The 15,979-nt window shown below is 46.5% G+C and overlaps 1 protein-coding gene across 4 annotated transcripts in view; it reads left to right on the forward strand.

The window, feature by feature from the left end:
• Positions 1 to 13,385, forward strand: part of LOC117976336 (nuclear pore complex-interacting protein family member A5-like) — an 82,472-nt gene extending 69,087 nt beyond the window's left edge. For 2 of the 4 annotated variants that reach the window (XM_063598217.1, XM_055100656.2), the window contains 6 exons: positions 2,456 to 2,584; positions 6,018 to 6,117; positions 6,281 to 6,425; positions 10,523 to 10,583; positions 10,693 to 10,728; positions 12,089 to 13,384. In XM_063598217.1, coding sequence (XP_063454287.1) covers positions 2,456 to 2,584; positions 6,018 to 6,117; positions 6,281 to 6,425; positions 10,523 to 10,583; positions 10,693 to 10,728; positions 12,089 to 13,168 — 1,551 coding nt within the window. In that variant the 3' untranslated portion in view covers positions 13,169 to 13,384. Of the gene's footprint in view, positions 1 to 2,455; positions 2,585 to 6,017; positions 6,118 to 6,280; positions 6,426 to 10,522; positions 10,584 to 10,692; positions 10,729 to 12,088 lie in introns of all 4 variants that reach the window. The other 2 variants (XM_055100655.2, XM_063598218.1) reach the window with 2 other exon arrangements.
• The last annotated feature ends 2,594 nt before the right edge of the window (positions 13,386 to 15,979 follow it).

Consider the following 15,979-nt stretch of genomic DNA (forward strand, 5'->3'; position numbering starts at 1 on the left):
CCCGCCTCGGCCTCCCAAAGCGTTGGGATTACAGGCGTGAACCACCGTGCCCAGCCAAGATCTACACTATTATGTCACCCCAGAAAGTGAACTCTCACTCTTCCCAGCCAGTTTCTTTCTTATCATAGGTTAGCTTGCTTATTCTGGAATTTCGCGTATACAGATGCATGCCATGCCATAGGTACTCTTTTGTGTCTGCTTTGTTCTGCTCAACACCATGTTTCTGAAATCATTACCATTGTTGTATGGTTCTCTAACTCCATCATTTCCATTTCAGACTCAGCATATGCTGAGTTCAACCTGTTGAAGGGCTATCTCTGTTTAATTCACCATCTTGAAAGAAACATTGAAAATTGAGATGTTTTCAAGAATATATAGTTAAATCCTGAGGAATCCATGTAGAAATGTTATCACAAGCTGTCTGAACTTACTCACGGGAAGTCTTCGTCTTCACTCACATAAGAGTCTAATGGAATTAATATCAACAATCTTAGAGAAATCCCACACTATTCATGCCATTTTCATGATCTCCACCTTGGTAATTTTTTTTTTTTTTTTTGAGACAGAGTCTCGCTCTGTCACCCAGGCTGAAGTGCAGTGGTGCGATCTCGGCTCACTGCAACCTCTGCCTCCCGGGTTCAAGTGATTCTTCTGCCTCAGCCTCCCAAGTAGCTGGAACTATAGGCACATGCCACCATGCCCTGCTAATTTTTTGTATTTTTAGTAGAGATGGGTTTCACCGTGTTAGCTAGGATGGTCTCAGTCTCCTGATCTCGTGGTCCACCCACCTTGGCTTCCCAAAGTGCTGGGATTGCAGGCGTGAGCCACCACGCCCGGCCCACCTTGTTAATTTTTAAGCACTAAAATTTGATACTTATTTGTGAATGAAGTAATCTCTTCATTGTGTTTGTTTTTTTTTTACTTATGCTGAGATTTAAATGACAAAGATTCATATAATCCAAGAGAGAAGTATTATTTAGAGGGATTCTTTTACCATGTGATATATAATAAATGCATCCAGTGCTATACATCAATTTAAAAAACAAGTAAATAACTTTAAAGAAAAGATAACTACTGGCCAGGTGCAGTGGCTCACACCTGTATTCCCAGCACTTTGGGAGGCCGAGGCAGGTGGATCATGAGGTCAGGAGTTGCAGACCAGCCTGGCCAAGATGGTGAAACCCTGTTTCTACTAAAAATACAAAAATTAGCCGAGCGTGGTGGCAGGCGCCTGTAATCCCAGTTACTCAGTAGCTGAGGCAGGAGAATCGCTTGAACCCGGGAGGCGGAGGTTGCAGTGAGCTGAGATCATGCCACTGCAATCTAGCCTGGGTGACAGAGCAAAACTTTGTCTCAAAACAAAAAGAAAAGAAAAGATAATTACTTTATACTTAGCTTGTCTTAGCCATGAGTGACGGGCTGCATGTGGCCCAGGACAGTTTTGAATGCAGTTCAACACAAATTTGTAAACTTTCTTAAAACATTAGGAGATTTTGGCCAGGTACAGTGGCTCATGCCTGTAATCCCAGCACTCTGGGGGGCTGAGGCGGGCAGATTACCTGAGGTCAGGAGTTCGAGACCACCCTGACCAACATGGCAAAACCCCATCTCCACAAAAAATACAAAAATTTGCTGAGTGCACTGTCAGGCACCTGTACTCCCAGCTACTCAGGAGGCTGAGGCAGGAGAATCACTTGAACCTGAGAGGCAGAGGTTGCAGTGAGCCAAGAGCACACCACTGCACTCCAGCCTGGGTGACAGAGTGAGACCCCATCTCAAAACAACAAACAAAAACAAAAACAAAAAAATGGCCGGGCACGGTGGCTCACACCTGTAATCCCAGCACTTTGGGAGGCCGAGGCAGGCAGATCGCCTGTCAGGAGTTCAAGGCCAGACTGGCCAACATGGTGAAACCTCATCTCTACTAAAAATACAAAAATTAGTCAGGCATGGTGGCAGAGACCTGTAATCTCAGCTACTCGGGAGGCTGAGGGAGGAGAATGGCTTGAGCCCAGGAGCTGGCGGTTGCAGTGAGCCGAGATTGCACCACTGCACTCCAGCCTGGGCGACTGAGTGGAGCGGAACTCTGTCTCCAAAAAAAAAGAGGTTTTTTTTAGATCATCAGCTATTGTTAGTGTTAGTGTATGTTATGTGTGGCTCAAGACAACTTTGCTTCTTTTAATATAGGCAGGGAAGTCAAAAGATTGGATATCCCTGCTTTATACCAAGAAAGACAACACCCCACATTTGCAATGCCTAAAAACACTACCAGCCATCTGAAAAACATGTGACTTCTAACTTCTGTTCTTTTTTGTAGCAGTGGAATCCCACAGTGATATCTGAGGGATGTGGTTACCTTTTGGAGGAGGTTGACGGTTTCTAAGGATGATTCTTTCTGAGTGAAATATTGTCGGTGTCATTGACCTTTTCATTATTTCAACTATTATTATTCCAGGTTATCAATACTCTGGCTGACCATCGTCATCGTGGGACTGACTTTGGTGGAAGTCCTTGGTTAGGTATCATTATTGAATTTCTGAGAAGTTATAAAGTTGTCATTACCCTCTGGACAGTTTACCTTTGGGTGAGTATACTAACTTTCTGTAGAGGTATACTTGTAATCACAAATAAGAATAAATTATATAAAACAATTCACGTTTCTGGACTTCATTATGAATATGTGGTTTTACCCAAAAAATCAGGGAAATGATTTATTAGCATAAGAATTATGAAAATATCTGCCATTTACATTATGAAAATTAAATAGGTCAGTGTTTGTTTAATAGAATGTCAACAGAGCTTTTGGTCAAAAATAAGTTTTTTTAACCTTTGTGCTATTCGTCACAAATGGAGTATGAGGTTTCGTCACTTAAATAGGAAATTCTTCCTAAACTCTTCTGCTTTATAGTTCTATCGTATGGGTGGAAGGAAAGCTTCCAGTCTCCTCTCTGAAGATTCACTGCAGAAATGAGCTGACAACAGACAGCTTAACAGGAGAAGAAAAACATAGAACAGGCATAAACATGGGAACCAGCTGAAAAATGAGACTGCTAGAAGGGCTGGATGGTTGATGCTTAAAGAGCACCCTCTTCTGAGGGGAGAGGGAGATAGATGGAGATGTAGGCCATTTAGAGGGGCAGCAAATGATTTTTAGGGGAAATGAAAGAGCCCAAGGAACAAACAATTGGCCTGAGACAAAGTTCCTCTGAGGTCATAGGGACGAGGTGACAAACTGCCGGAAGGTGAAGGGCAGAACTGCACTGCGTCTCATGATGCAGAGAAAGCCCCAGAGAATCTCTTAGAACTGCCCTCCAAGAGAATCAATGAAAAGTGTGTCTGGGCAGGGTAATTTTGAATGACATCATTCAAAGTGCATGTTCCCACTTGCAACTGGAGAGAGATCAGTATGTCAAAAGTCTGTACTTGGTAAGAATTTGGCTGCTAAGTTGTGCCATAATTTGTCTTTTGAGCCTTTTTTCCTTTGGGTAAGTTGAGCTCTACATTTTGTCTTGCCATTCATGACAGTAAAAAATGTGGTCATCTGGGGGCTGAACCTCCTTCTGAACAATGATCCAAGATAAAAGTACTAATACCACAACGCTTTTTTATATTCAAGGGAAGAGGAAGTATGTTTCAGTTTTACCACCTAGATAATTACACGTCATTTGGCACTGCCTTTCAAGATATGTAGAAAACAGAAAATATATGAATTATGAAGATATCTAGGCACATTTAACATTCTCTGTGCCACTTAGTCCTGAACACAGAATTTTCGGTATAAATTGGAGGAAGCTTTTTTTTTTTTTTCCTTTCTCACCCCCAAGACGAGTCTCCCTCTGTTGCCCAGGCTGGAGTATAATGGTGTGACCTTGGCTCACTGCAACCTCCACCTCCTGGCTTCAAGTGATTCCCCTGCCTCAGCCTCTCAAGTAGCTGGGATTACAGGTGCCCACCACCATGCCCAGCTAATTTTTGTATTTTTAGTAGAGTTGGGGTTTTACCATGTTGGCCAGGCTAGTCTATACCATTACCTCCTAAGCAGGGACATCATGGGTGCCATGAAGCATTCATGCGTGATGGCATTTCTTTGCTTGTCATTTCTTCATGTGTTTGACATTTCTCCTAGCTCCAAACTGGGCCAGCTACCTTTCCTATGAAATTTAGCAGTAGCTGTGGGATAGACGTGGTTGCTCTTTTCATCTTTTTAGATTACCCATTGCTTCTCTTGAAATCCTAGTACATGATTTTTTTTTTATCCTATGTGCAGAAATCAGGAAAAAACAAATTCTACAAAGAATTTGAAAGATATTATTTCAGGCCAGGTGTGGTGGCTCATGCCTGTAATCCCAGCACTTTGGGAGGCTGAGGCAGATGGATCACTTGAGGTCAGGAGTTCAAGACCAGATGGGCCAACATGGTGAAACCCCATCTCTACTAAAAAGACAAAAATTAGGCAGGCATGGTAGCAGGCACCTGTAATCCCAGCTACTTGGGAGGCCGAGGCACAAGAATCGCTTGAATCTGGGAGGTGTAGGTTGCCGTGAGCCAAGGTAGCGCCACTGCACTTCAGCATGGTTGAGAGTGACACTCCGTCTCAAGAAAAAAGTCATTTCAATGACTACCTCAGGAGATTCATAGGTATCTGACCCACATCTGAGATGGGATTTGCATTGCATTTTAGCTATGATGAGAACAAATATTTAATATCTTCGAAGATTAAAAGCATACTGTGATAATATGGAAATCTTGGTGGGAATTCAGTCATTAGTGAGAATGTTTTGCGTTAAGTTCAAACCAGCCTCAACGAAGCTGATGTGAGGGAAGGGAAAGTGAACTCTGAGTAGAGCAGGGACAGAAGGAAGATGCTCCAGTGCAGATCAGGAAGGAGCAGGGGGTGAAATGTTACAAATTCTAGAACTCAGAGAGCTGAAGGTAATTACTTCCTTTTCAAGTTGTGAAACATGTTAACCTGTGGTAAAATACTTAGAAGATGATAATTACCATCTAACCGTGTTGAAGTGTACAGTTCCGTTGTGTGAAGTATATTCATGTCATTTTTTTTTTTTTTTTTTTTGAGATGGAGTCTCACTCTGTCACCAGGCTGGAGTGCAGTGGTGGGATCTTGGCTCACTGCAACCTCTGCCTCCTGAGTTCAAGCAGTTCTCTTGCCTCAGCCTCCCAAGTAGCTGGGACTACAGGCGTGCATCACCATGCTCAGCTAATTTTTGTATTTTTAGTAGAGACGGGGTTTCACCATGTTGCCCAGGATGGTCTCCATCTCTTGACCTTGTGATTCACCCGCCTCAGCCTCCCAAAGTGCTGGGATTACAGGCATGAGCTACTGCACCTGGTCTTTTTTTTTTTTTTTTTTTTTTTTTTTTTTTTTTTTTGAGACAGAGTTTCAATTTTGTTGCCCAGGTTGGAGTGCAATGGCACAATCTCAGCTCACCACAACCTTTTCCTGCTGGGTTCAAGTGATTCTCCTGCCTCAGCCTCCTGACTAGCTGGGATTACAGGCATGCACCACCATGCCTGGCTAATTTTGTATTTTTAGCAGAGACAGCGTTTCTGCATGTTGGTGAGGCTGGTCTCAAACTCCCGACCTCAGGTGATCCGCCTGCCTCGGCCTCCCAAAGTGCTGGGATTACAGGAGTGAGCCACCGTGCCAGCCTCATGTCATTCTTGTGTGTGTGTGTGTGTGTGTGTGTGTGTGTGACAGAGTCTCATTCTGTCGCTCAGGCTGGAGTGCAGTGGTGTGATCTCGGCTCACTGCAACCTCCGCCTCCCAGCTTCAAATGGTTCTCTGCCTCAGCCTCCCGAGTAGCTCGGATTACAGGCGCCCGCTGCCATGCCTGGCTAATTTTTGTATTTTTAGTAGAGACGGGGTTTCACCATCTTGGCCAGGCTGGTCTTGAACTCCTGACCCCGTGATCCACCTGCCTCGGCCTCCCAAAGTACTGGGATTATACGCATGAGCCACCGTGCCCAGCCGTCATTCTTATATTATTATTTCCTAGGTGTCTTTCCTGAAGACTATCTTCCAGTCTGAAAATGGACATGATGGATCCACAGATGTACAGCAGAGAGCCAGGAGGTCCAACCGCCGTAGACAGGAAGGTATGGCTCTGTTGGAGTCCCCATAGTGTGGAAATGAGTTTGCCCTGGAAAGGGAAAGAACAGCTTCTTGCCCTCAGGTTTCTCACCTTCTCCTCTCCTCACTCTCACCAAGGGCTGAGGTCCATTTGTATGCACACAAAGAAAAGAGTTTCTTCCTTTCCAGGAAATAAAATTGGCCGGAAAGACGTCATTACTCTACGGAGACATGTGAAAACCAAAGTTCGAGCTAAGATCCATAAGATGAAGGTGACAACAAAAGTCAACCATCATGACAAAATCAATGGAAAGAGGAAGACCGCCAAAAAACAGTAAGATGTGCCTTGACACAAATACTGTTGTGCGAACCATGTGCCAATCAAAGTAGACAACTGTAAAGTCCTTGAGAATATTTTCTACAATATTTGTGGCAAATTCAGTGGGCTCAAAATTGACTTTGTCCTTTCTGCTTCATTAGTTTAAGCTGTATAATTCCTTTCCCTTCCTACATTCTTGTTTGTCATTTTTTCGGGGGAAGAGGAGTTGCTAGTACTGGCATTGGTTTTCCTTTCTCTCTCTCTCTTTTTTTTTTTTTTTTTCCGGAGATGGAGCTTTGCTGTTGTTGCCCAGGCTGTAGTGCAATGGCACAATCTCAGCTCACTGCCTTTTGGGTTCAAGCGATTCTCCTGCCTCAGCCTCCCAAGTAGCTGGGATTACAGGTGCCCACCACCACGCCCAGCTAATTTTTGTATTTTTACTAGAGATGGGGTTTCACCATGTTGTCCAGGCTGGTCTCGAACTTCTGACCTCAGGTAATCCACCTGCTCCAGCCTCCCAAAGTGCTGGGATTAGAGGCGTGAGCCACCACAGCCAGCCTTTTTTTTTTTTTTTTTTAATATTGAGATAGAGTCTCGCTCTGTCACCCAGGCTGGAGTGCTATGGTGCAATCTTGGCTCACTGCAACCTCTGCCTCCCAGTTTGAAGCAATTCTGCCTCAGCTTCCCGAGTAGCTTGGATTACAGGTGTGTGCCACCACATTTGGCCAATTTTTTTTTTTTTTTTTTTTTTGAGACAGAGTCTCACTCTGTCACCCAGGCTAGAGTGCAGTGGCATGATCTTGGCTCGCTGCAACCTCCACCTCCCAGGTTCAAGCGATTCTTATCCCTCAGCCTCTTGAGTAGCTGGGACTACAGGCATATGCCACCATGCCCGGATAATTTTTGTATTTTTAGTAGAGGCGGGGTTTCACCATATTGGCCAAGCTGGTCTAGAACTCCTGACATCATGATCCGCACACGTCGGCCTCCCAATGTGCTGGGATTACAGGCATGAGCCACCGTGCCCAGCCCAATTTTTGTAATTTTAGTAGAGACAGGGGTTCACCATGTTGGCCAGGCTAGTCTTGAACTCCTGACCTCAGGTGATCTGCCTACCTCAGCCTCCCAGTGTGAGCCACCACACCCAGCCTGGATTGTTGAATTCAATGCTTGGGTCACCTCCAGATTCATTTTCACAGTCTTTCATGTTTTGGTCATATTACATTGTATTTTGCTGCCATATGACTGATCTTTTTTTGTTAAACGTGAGATACTTGTTAAAAAATATTTAGCAATGAATTGAGGCCTAGTAGCATGTTATCTTGCTGCAGAAGAGATGGGAGTCTACTTCTGGGGGATGGTCAGGGGTCCTCCATACAGGCTGCAATTGAGGTCGTCGGTGCAGGCTCAGTCCCTACAAAGGCCAGGGTATTTCCTGTCCACCTCTATTCTGATGCATGACTCTTCTGGGTCTCAACCAGAGCCAGTGGACTTCAGTATGGGTCGCTTTCATTGGCAGACCCTCAATCCACTTGTTTTCCATCTAATCCCACGCATGTGTGCAAAAGCTGCTGTGCTTCTTTGCATCTCAGTAGTTCCTTCTGGAATTCAGCAATGAAACTCAGGGAAATGGGTTCCAAATGCGAGGCTGACTTTCGTCCTGGGTTTCCTTCTTCTCCATCTTCACCTCATGTCTGTTTACTGCCATGTTAGCAATTTGATGTATTCAATCATGGGTTTTATATTCTGTTTGGTGTCCCCCATTGTTCTCATCGGAGATCAGAAGCTTCAGACGCACTTATGTCAACTCAAGAGTAGAATGCTTCCTTAGCTTCCCTCCAGAGTCAGGTTTTGTGTTTCTAGTTCCCAAGTGCACAGCAGGAGTAGTGATGTCCTCACTGGCTTCTCATTTGCATTAAACTGTGAGCTTCTTTAGCGTGGGGACAGGACCCTGCTCCCATTGCATTCTCAGCACCTCACCACACACTCCTTGTTTGAGGCCACTCCAGACAGCATGTGCTGAAAGATGCCCTGTGGTCAGAAACAAGTTCATTAACTTTCTCTTTGAAGTGTTTTCGTCCCTGTTTCCTAGCGTTCTGGGAATTTTACACATCCTTCCTATAAAACCAAGTATCAGATGAGATCCTTAGGATCAGGACCATGAATCAAGTGGTGTGAGGGCAACACAGCAAACTTACCCTTTTTAGGCCGTTTCCTTTTTCGGCCCTCAATCTCTGTGAACTGAACCTTGTTAAAGTCAGTCAACACCAGGGTGGATGGTTTGCCGTTGTCACGTATTTTCAGGACATAACACCCTGACTTAGAAGCCATTCCGATCATTTGTAATTCAATAGATGCGCCCAGCATTCAGATTGCCTTTTCTCTCAACCAGGATCTTTAAAGTCGATGACAAGAGTTCCAGTCCTGAATGATGGCAAAGTGCAGTAGTGAACTGCGGGGTTAATGACACCATATTCTGGAAGGATCTCTCTATGGCTGATGGTCTCAGTTCCGGCATCAGCCTCTGACTGAGAATCAGGTCTCACACAGGAGGAGTCAGATGAGGAGCAATCCTCTGCTTCCGATGGAGTTAGTTGTGATGAATTGGTGAGGTCTGGTTTTTCACACTGAACTAAAATGAGCTTTCGCTGTGTCAAGCACAAGACTGACCCCAGAAACACACATAGTGCACCTCATAGAAGCTTTTAATAGTCTTTATATTTACTAAAGAATAGGACTAACTATGGAACTATGGAGATGAGCTGGAAATGACAGGTGACTTGCCAGCAGGCCAGAGTGTGACTTTTTTTTTGTCCCTCAATGGGAGGTGTCAATTCTCCCTTCGGTTGTGAGAATCAGTTGGTTCATTTGTGGAAAGGTTGCAGGGGGGATCTTTGAATCACAGCCTTCAGATGCCAGAAGGGCAGAGGGAATCCCACACGGGCTGGTGGATCATGTGTGTGCATTTCTCTCCCTTCTAATCTGAGGAAACTAAGCATGAAAGAATGTGAGCATGCAGAAAAGGAGAGGTAGTTATCAGAGGCAGAGGAAAATGGGAAATTGGCTATGAAAGAAATACACACCTACAAGTGAGTTCAGAAACTGAACCCCACCCTCCTGGGAAATGCCCATTGGAGTGTTGTTTTTAACCTTTGTACAATGTTTAGACCCAGTAAATGCAGAAATAGAAACAAATGGTCAGAAGACATATCGTGAGAGAGAGAGAGAGTTCACAAAACAGAAAACAAAGTACCTTAATATTTACCAGTGACCAAAAGATGTGAAGTAGCAAAACGTCTCCTGACCCCATTGCCAGCTAGACTGTGTGGAAACTCGGTTCATACCAGCCATTCTAGGGGTGGGGTGAGTTGTTGTCATCCTTAGGAAAGTGTGTTGTTGTAGGATCAACCACATCCTTCAAAAGGACTATGCCTGTTTATAAGCCCAGCTGTTTCTGCCCTGTGAAACACGGTAAGGATATTAATACAAAGAGAATACAGCTTTATGATAAAAGATGCTCAATGAAGGATGAATTAGGGATATACTGAGAATGGGGAAGGAAACTATCATCTCAGAAGTCAGCAGGCAGTAAGCAAGAGGAGGAATCAATATAGCAACAGTTTGGATCAGACTGTACAGTTTTTTTGTTTTTGTTTCTGTTTTTGTTTTTGTTTTTCTGAGATGGAGTCTCGCTGTGTCACCCAGGCTGGAGTGCAATGACGTGATCTTGGCTCACTGCAACCTCCGCCTCCCAGGTTCAAGTGATTCCCCTGCCTCAGCCTCCCGAGTAGCTGGGATTACAGGTGCCTGCCACCACGCCTGGCTAATTTTTTGTATTTTTAGTAGAGAAGGGGTTTCACCATATTAGCCACAATGGTCTCAATCTCCTGACCTCATGATCCATCCGCCTCGCCCTCCCAGAGTGCTGGGATTACAGGCGTCAGCCACCGTGACCGGCTCAGACTGTACTCTTATAGCCATCTGAAATACGTTTTCTAGGTATAGATAGATTGTGTAAGGGTACAGTTGTGAGGATAACAGAAATATGGCAGATTATTTAAAATCATCCTGAAAGTGGTGCTTTATCTGATGAAAGTGATTGTAATCCATAGGAAAATGTTTCAACGTGCGCAAGCGTTGCGGCGGCGGGCAGAGGACTACCACAAATGCAAAGTAAGGAGCTTCCTCCCCGCAGTTGCAGGATAGTTCAGTGCTGATGCAGATGATGCCACGGCCCTTAGACTCTCTCAACATTCAATTTCTCATGTGTTGGCTTTTTCAGATCCCCCCTTCTGCAAGAAAGCCTCTTTGCAACTGGGTAAGTTTGCTTGTTTTCCTTGCTTTTGGACATAGTCTGCCAGGTCAGGACATGGATACATTTTTCTCCCTACAGCTCTGTGCTCAAGCCCTGCAGAGGGAGATGGCAGAGAGAAAGGCTGCCTACAAGCATCACAGTCCCATCCCTGTTGGTAACCATGTTGTGCAAAAACACTTTCATCCCCACCCAGTGGGGCCCCTGATCTAATATTCTAAGTGTCAGAGGTCCCGTATTTGTAACAGCAAATGGGCCCTGACTGTAAATTAGTGAAGAGTGAATGTAACTTATTACCCACAGGGACAATTCCAAATGAAGGCCTTAAATGATGCTCAGCTAAGCTGGTTCTTGTGTGGCCTCTGTACCTTCAAAAGCTGCCGAGTCCTATGATTACACGTGATGGGACTTGTACACTTGAAGTGAAACACAGTTTTAAAACTTGCTTTGTTTAGAATTCCCACCTCATTTTTCCATGGACAAAAGTATTCTTCATGTCTTAGTGCACTTACAATTTGGTATTACCTGGGAGTGAAAAGAAATATTATAGCCATGCCTAACTGACTTCTTGAGATAAGATTGTTCTGTCAGAAAACCCTCTCCCAGTCCCCCTGCAGCTCTTCAGGAATCCACATCTCTCCAGAGCTCTTTGTTCTCATGGGTGGCACCTCCAGAGTGAAGAAGATCCTTTGTCAAGAAGGGAAACAGAGGGGAAATGAGAGGGTCCTGCAGGCAGAGCTGGAATCAACTTCCACTCTGCCTCTTGCAAGCTGTGTGACCCTGGGCACAATTTCTCCTTCCTCTAGAAACCTCTGTTTTCTTAGATTTGGAGCAGGGTGGTCACACTGACCTTGCAGAGTTCTGAGAATCAGAGACAGAACATAAAAGGCCTGGAAAACATTCTCCAAAAAGAAGCTGCAACATGTGTGGACAACGGGCTTTTCATGCCTCTCTTACTGTCTCTTACTGTCTGTTGACCTGGTGCAAGAAACATGCTCTGGTGATGGCTGTGAGGGAGGAATGAGGATAGACATAGACACTCCTGTGTCTCAAACATGCTTCTTTATTACTCTGTTATGACTCTGTCTTCCCTGGGGCAGGACCCCAGCCTGCCTACATTTGCAGACAGACACAGTGGCATGTGGAGACAACAGTGTGTCCCAATGACTTTTCTTTACCCCCCAGCTGTCGGCAGTACTCAGTGGAAGGGTGATATTATGACACTGATACTGCTATTTTGAAACCTGGAGGATGGAAAGGTGCAAAAATCTATCACCAGCAACAGAAGGTGCAGACTGTGTTGGTGGCGGTAATTTTGTCCATCAAATGGATATGTGTGAAAGCATTCCCTCCTTTGTCCCCACAGGTCAGAATGGCGGCAGCGGAGCATCGTCATTCTTCAGGATTGCCCCACTGGCCCTACCTCACAGCTGAAACTTTAAAAAACAGGATGGGCCACCAGCCACCTCCTCCAACTCAACAACGTTCTATAATGGATAACTCCCTGAGCCTCAAGACACCTCCCGAGTGTCCGCTCCATCCCCTTCCACCCTCAGCGGATGATAATCTCAAGACGCCTCCCGAGTGTCTCCTCACTCCTCTTCCACCCTCAGCTCCACCCTCAGCTCCACCCTCAGCTCCACCCTCAGCGGATGATAATCTCAAGACACCTCCCGAGTGTCTGACCACTCCCCTTCCACCCTCACCTCCACCCTCAGCTCCACCCTCAGCTCCACCCTCAGCTCCACCCTCAGCGGATGATAATCTCAAGACACCTGCCAAGTGTGTGCTGTATCCCCTTCCACCCTCAGCGGATGATAATCTCAAGACACCTCCCGAGTGTCTGACCACTCCACTTCCACCCTCACCTCCACCCTCAGCTCCACCCTCACCTCCACCCTCACCTCCACCCTCAGCTCCACCCTCAGCTCCACCCTCACCTCCACCCTCAGCTCCACCCTCACCTCCACCCTCAGCTCCACCCTCACCTCCACCCTCAGCTCCACCCTCAGCTCCACCCTCACCTCCACCCTCAGCTCCACCCTCACCTCCACCCTCACCTCCACCCTCAGCTCCACCCTCAGCTCCACCCTCACCTCCACCCTCAGCTCCACCCTCACCTCCACCCTCAGCGGATGATAATCTCAAGACACCTCCCTTAGCTACTCAGGAGGCTGAGGCAGAAAAACCACCCAAACCCAAGAGGCCGAGGGCCGCTGATGTGGAAACATCATCACCGGAACCCAAGAGGCGGAGGGTCGGTGACGTGGAACCATCATCACGCAAACCCAAGAGGCAGAGGGCCGATGACGTGGACCCATCATCACGCAAACCCAAGAGGCGGAGGGCCGATGACGTGGACCCATCATCATCCAAACCCAAGAGGCGGAGGGCTGATGACGTGGAACCATCATCACGCAAACCCAAGAGGCGGAGGTTGAGTTAGCTGAGAACAGGCCATTGCACTCAAGCCTGAGCAATAAGAATAAAATTGAGTAGAACAAAATAAAAAAATCAAAAAACAAAACAAAACCCACACTCCAAAAACAAACTAACAAAGAATAAATAAATAATATAAAAATAAAATAAATACTGCAGTCCTTATGTTATTGCTTTGTTTCGATATCTGGTATGATTGCCTGAGGGACCTGAGGTTTTTAATCATGGGTTTTTTTTTAATCTTTAGAAGTGGTTGGTTATGTAAAATATTATTATTATTATTTTTTGAGACTGGATTTTGCTGTGTCACCCAGGCTGGAGTGCAGTGGCTTGATCACAGCTCACTGCAGCCTCAACCTCCTAGGCTTCAAGCAATCCTCCTGCCTCAGCCTCCCAAGTAGCTGGGATCACAGATGTGTGCCACCACGCCTGGCCAATGTTAAAAAATCCTTTAACTTTTTTGTGGAGATGCACTCCTGGACTCAAGCGATCCTCCTACTTGTCCCGACCACCAGCCCCTTTCTGATAAACATTTACACTGTTTATTATCTGATGCCATTTCTATCTTCTTCCTTGTCGTCCAGACATCAAAGAATTCGGTTTCTTCGGGGTTTTCTTTTTCAAGTGCTCAGTGTTAAAGATCACTCACATTAGGGCCAGACACCACGGCTCATGCCTGTAATCCCAGCACTTTGGGAGGCCGAGGCGGGCAGAGCACTTGAGGTGGGGAGTTTGAGACCAGCCCGGCCAACTTGGTGAAACCCCACCTCTACTGAAAAAAATACAAAAATTAGCTGGGCGTGATGGTGCATGCCTGTAGTCCTAGCCACTTGGGAGGCTGAGGCATGAGAATCGCTTGAACCCAGGAGGCAGAGGTTGTAGTGAGCCAAGATCACATCAGCACACTCTAGCCTGGGTGACAGAGCGAGACTCTGACTCAAAAAATAAATAAAATAAATATCACTTACATTAGATATACCCAAGGGGTGGTCTATAGAGACTTGGAAGCAGTGGTTATTGCAACAGGGGCACGGAAGTCATCTGGCTATGCCAGGGTGCCCAGGGGATACTCGGGGTGGGTGGCATGGTGCTGCTGGGGACTCACCGCACAGGACGCTCTGATTGACGCACTGCCAGGAGTAGCGCTCTGTCTTGGGGCTGCAGCCGGCCTCCTCAGCTCGAGTGTAACAACAGTCGTGGCCATGGCAGCACCTGCGGATGTCACATGGGCAGGACAGCAGGTGGGTGAAGCTCTCTCCTGGCCCTCCTCTTGCCAGGACCATGGGTGACTGAAGACCCCCAGGGAGGCACAGCATCCTCTTATCTAAGTTTTTTTTTTTTTTTTTTTTTTTTAAGAGACAGGGTCTTTCTCTGTCACCCAGGCTGGACTGCAGAGGCACAATCATAGCTCACGGCAGCCTTGAACTCCTGGGCTCAAGCGATCCTCCCACTTCAGTGTCCCAAGTAGCTGAGACTACAGGCACACGCCAGCACGCCCGGCTGGTTCTTTAATTTGTATTTCCTTTGAGACAGCGTATCTCTCTGTTGCTCAGGCTGGAGTGCAATGGCTCAATCAGCTCACTTTAGCCTTGAACTCCCGGGCTCAAGTGATACTGCCACCTCAACTTCCCAAGTCTGCTACTACAGGAACACAAACTCCTTTCAAATGCTGGGATTACAGGTGGGAGCTACTGTACACCTGGCCTTATCTAAGCTGTTTCCCTGAAAATCCCCGACTTGGGTAATGATTCCATTGGCCCCACCATGCCCTGTCCTGCCTTCCTGGCTGTGCCCAAGCTTGGTCCCTGCCTGCCTGCCTGCCTCCCTCTCTGGGTCTCGAGCTCCTGTGACACATGACTCCTCTCTCTTCCTGGAGTGATCCAAGCCCTGCCACTTCCTGACTTTGCCCACACTGTACCCTCTGCCTGGGGCAACTTCATGTCTGCCCATTGACCCTTAGGCCTCAGCCCAGGCACAAGCCCCTGCCTCCGGAGGTCATCCAGGCCTCACCAGGCTACACCCTCTCGTAAAATTGGATTCCCTCCCTTCAGGGCAGGTTTATAATGAAATCCTCCTCAGAGGCCAGGTGCGGTGACACCCATCTGTAATCCCAGCACTTTGGGAGGCTGAGGTGGGAGGATCACTTGAGGCCAGGGGGTCGAGACCAGCCTGGGCAACATAAGAGAGACTCTTGTCTCTATAACAAATTTAAAAATTAGCTCACCAGGCCAGGCTCAGTGGCTCATGCCTGTAATCCCAACACTTTGAGAGGCCAAGGCAGGTGGATCACGAGGTCAGGAGTTCGAGAGCAGCCTGACCAACACGGCGAAACCCTGTCTCTACTAAAAATACAAAATTAGCCAGGCATGGTGGCACGCACCTCTAATCCCAGCTACTCGGGAGGCTGAGGCAGGAGAATCGCTTGAACCCAGGAGGTGGAGGTTGCGGTGAGCCAAGATCACGCCATTGCAGTCCAGCCTGAGCAACAGAGCAAGACTCTGTCTCGAGACAATAAAAACACACAAAAAATTAACTCGCCATGATGACACATGCCTATAGTCCTAGCTACTCGGGAGGCTGAGGTGGGAGGATCACTTGAGCCTGGGAGGTAGAGGCTGCAGTGAGCCAGGGTCACACCACTGCACTCCAGCCTGGGCAACAAAGCAAGCCCTACCTTGAAAAAAGTAAATAAATAAATAAGGCAATCAAAACAGTATGAACAAATATTTTAGAACTGCACTTACAACAAAGGACACCAAAAAAAAAAAAAAAAAAAAAAAACCCAAAAAAACCTAAACCTGTATTGCCTTCTCCAAAC

Source organism: Pan paniscus, chromosome 18, assembly GCF_029289425.2.
Source record: "Pan paniscus chromosome 18, NHGRI_mPanPan1-v2.0_pri, whole genome shotgun sequence".
Taxonomy (NCBI): Eukaryota; Metazoa; Chordata; class Mammalia; order Primates; family Hominidae; genus Pan; species Pan paniscus.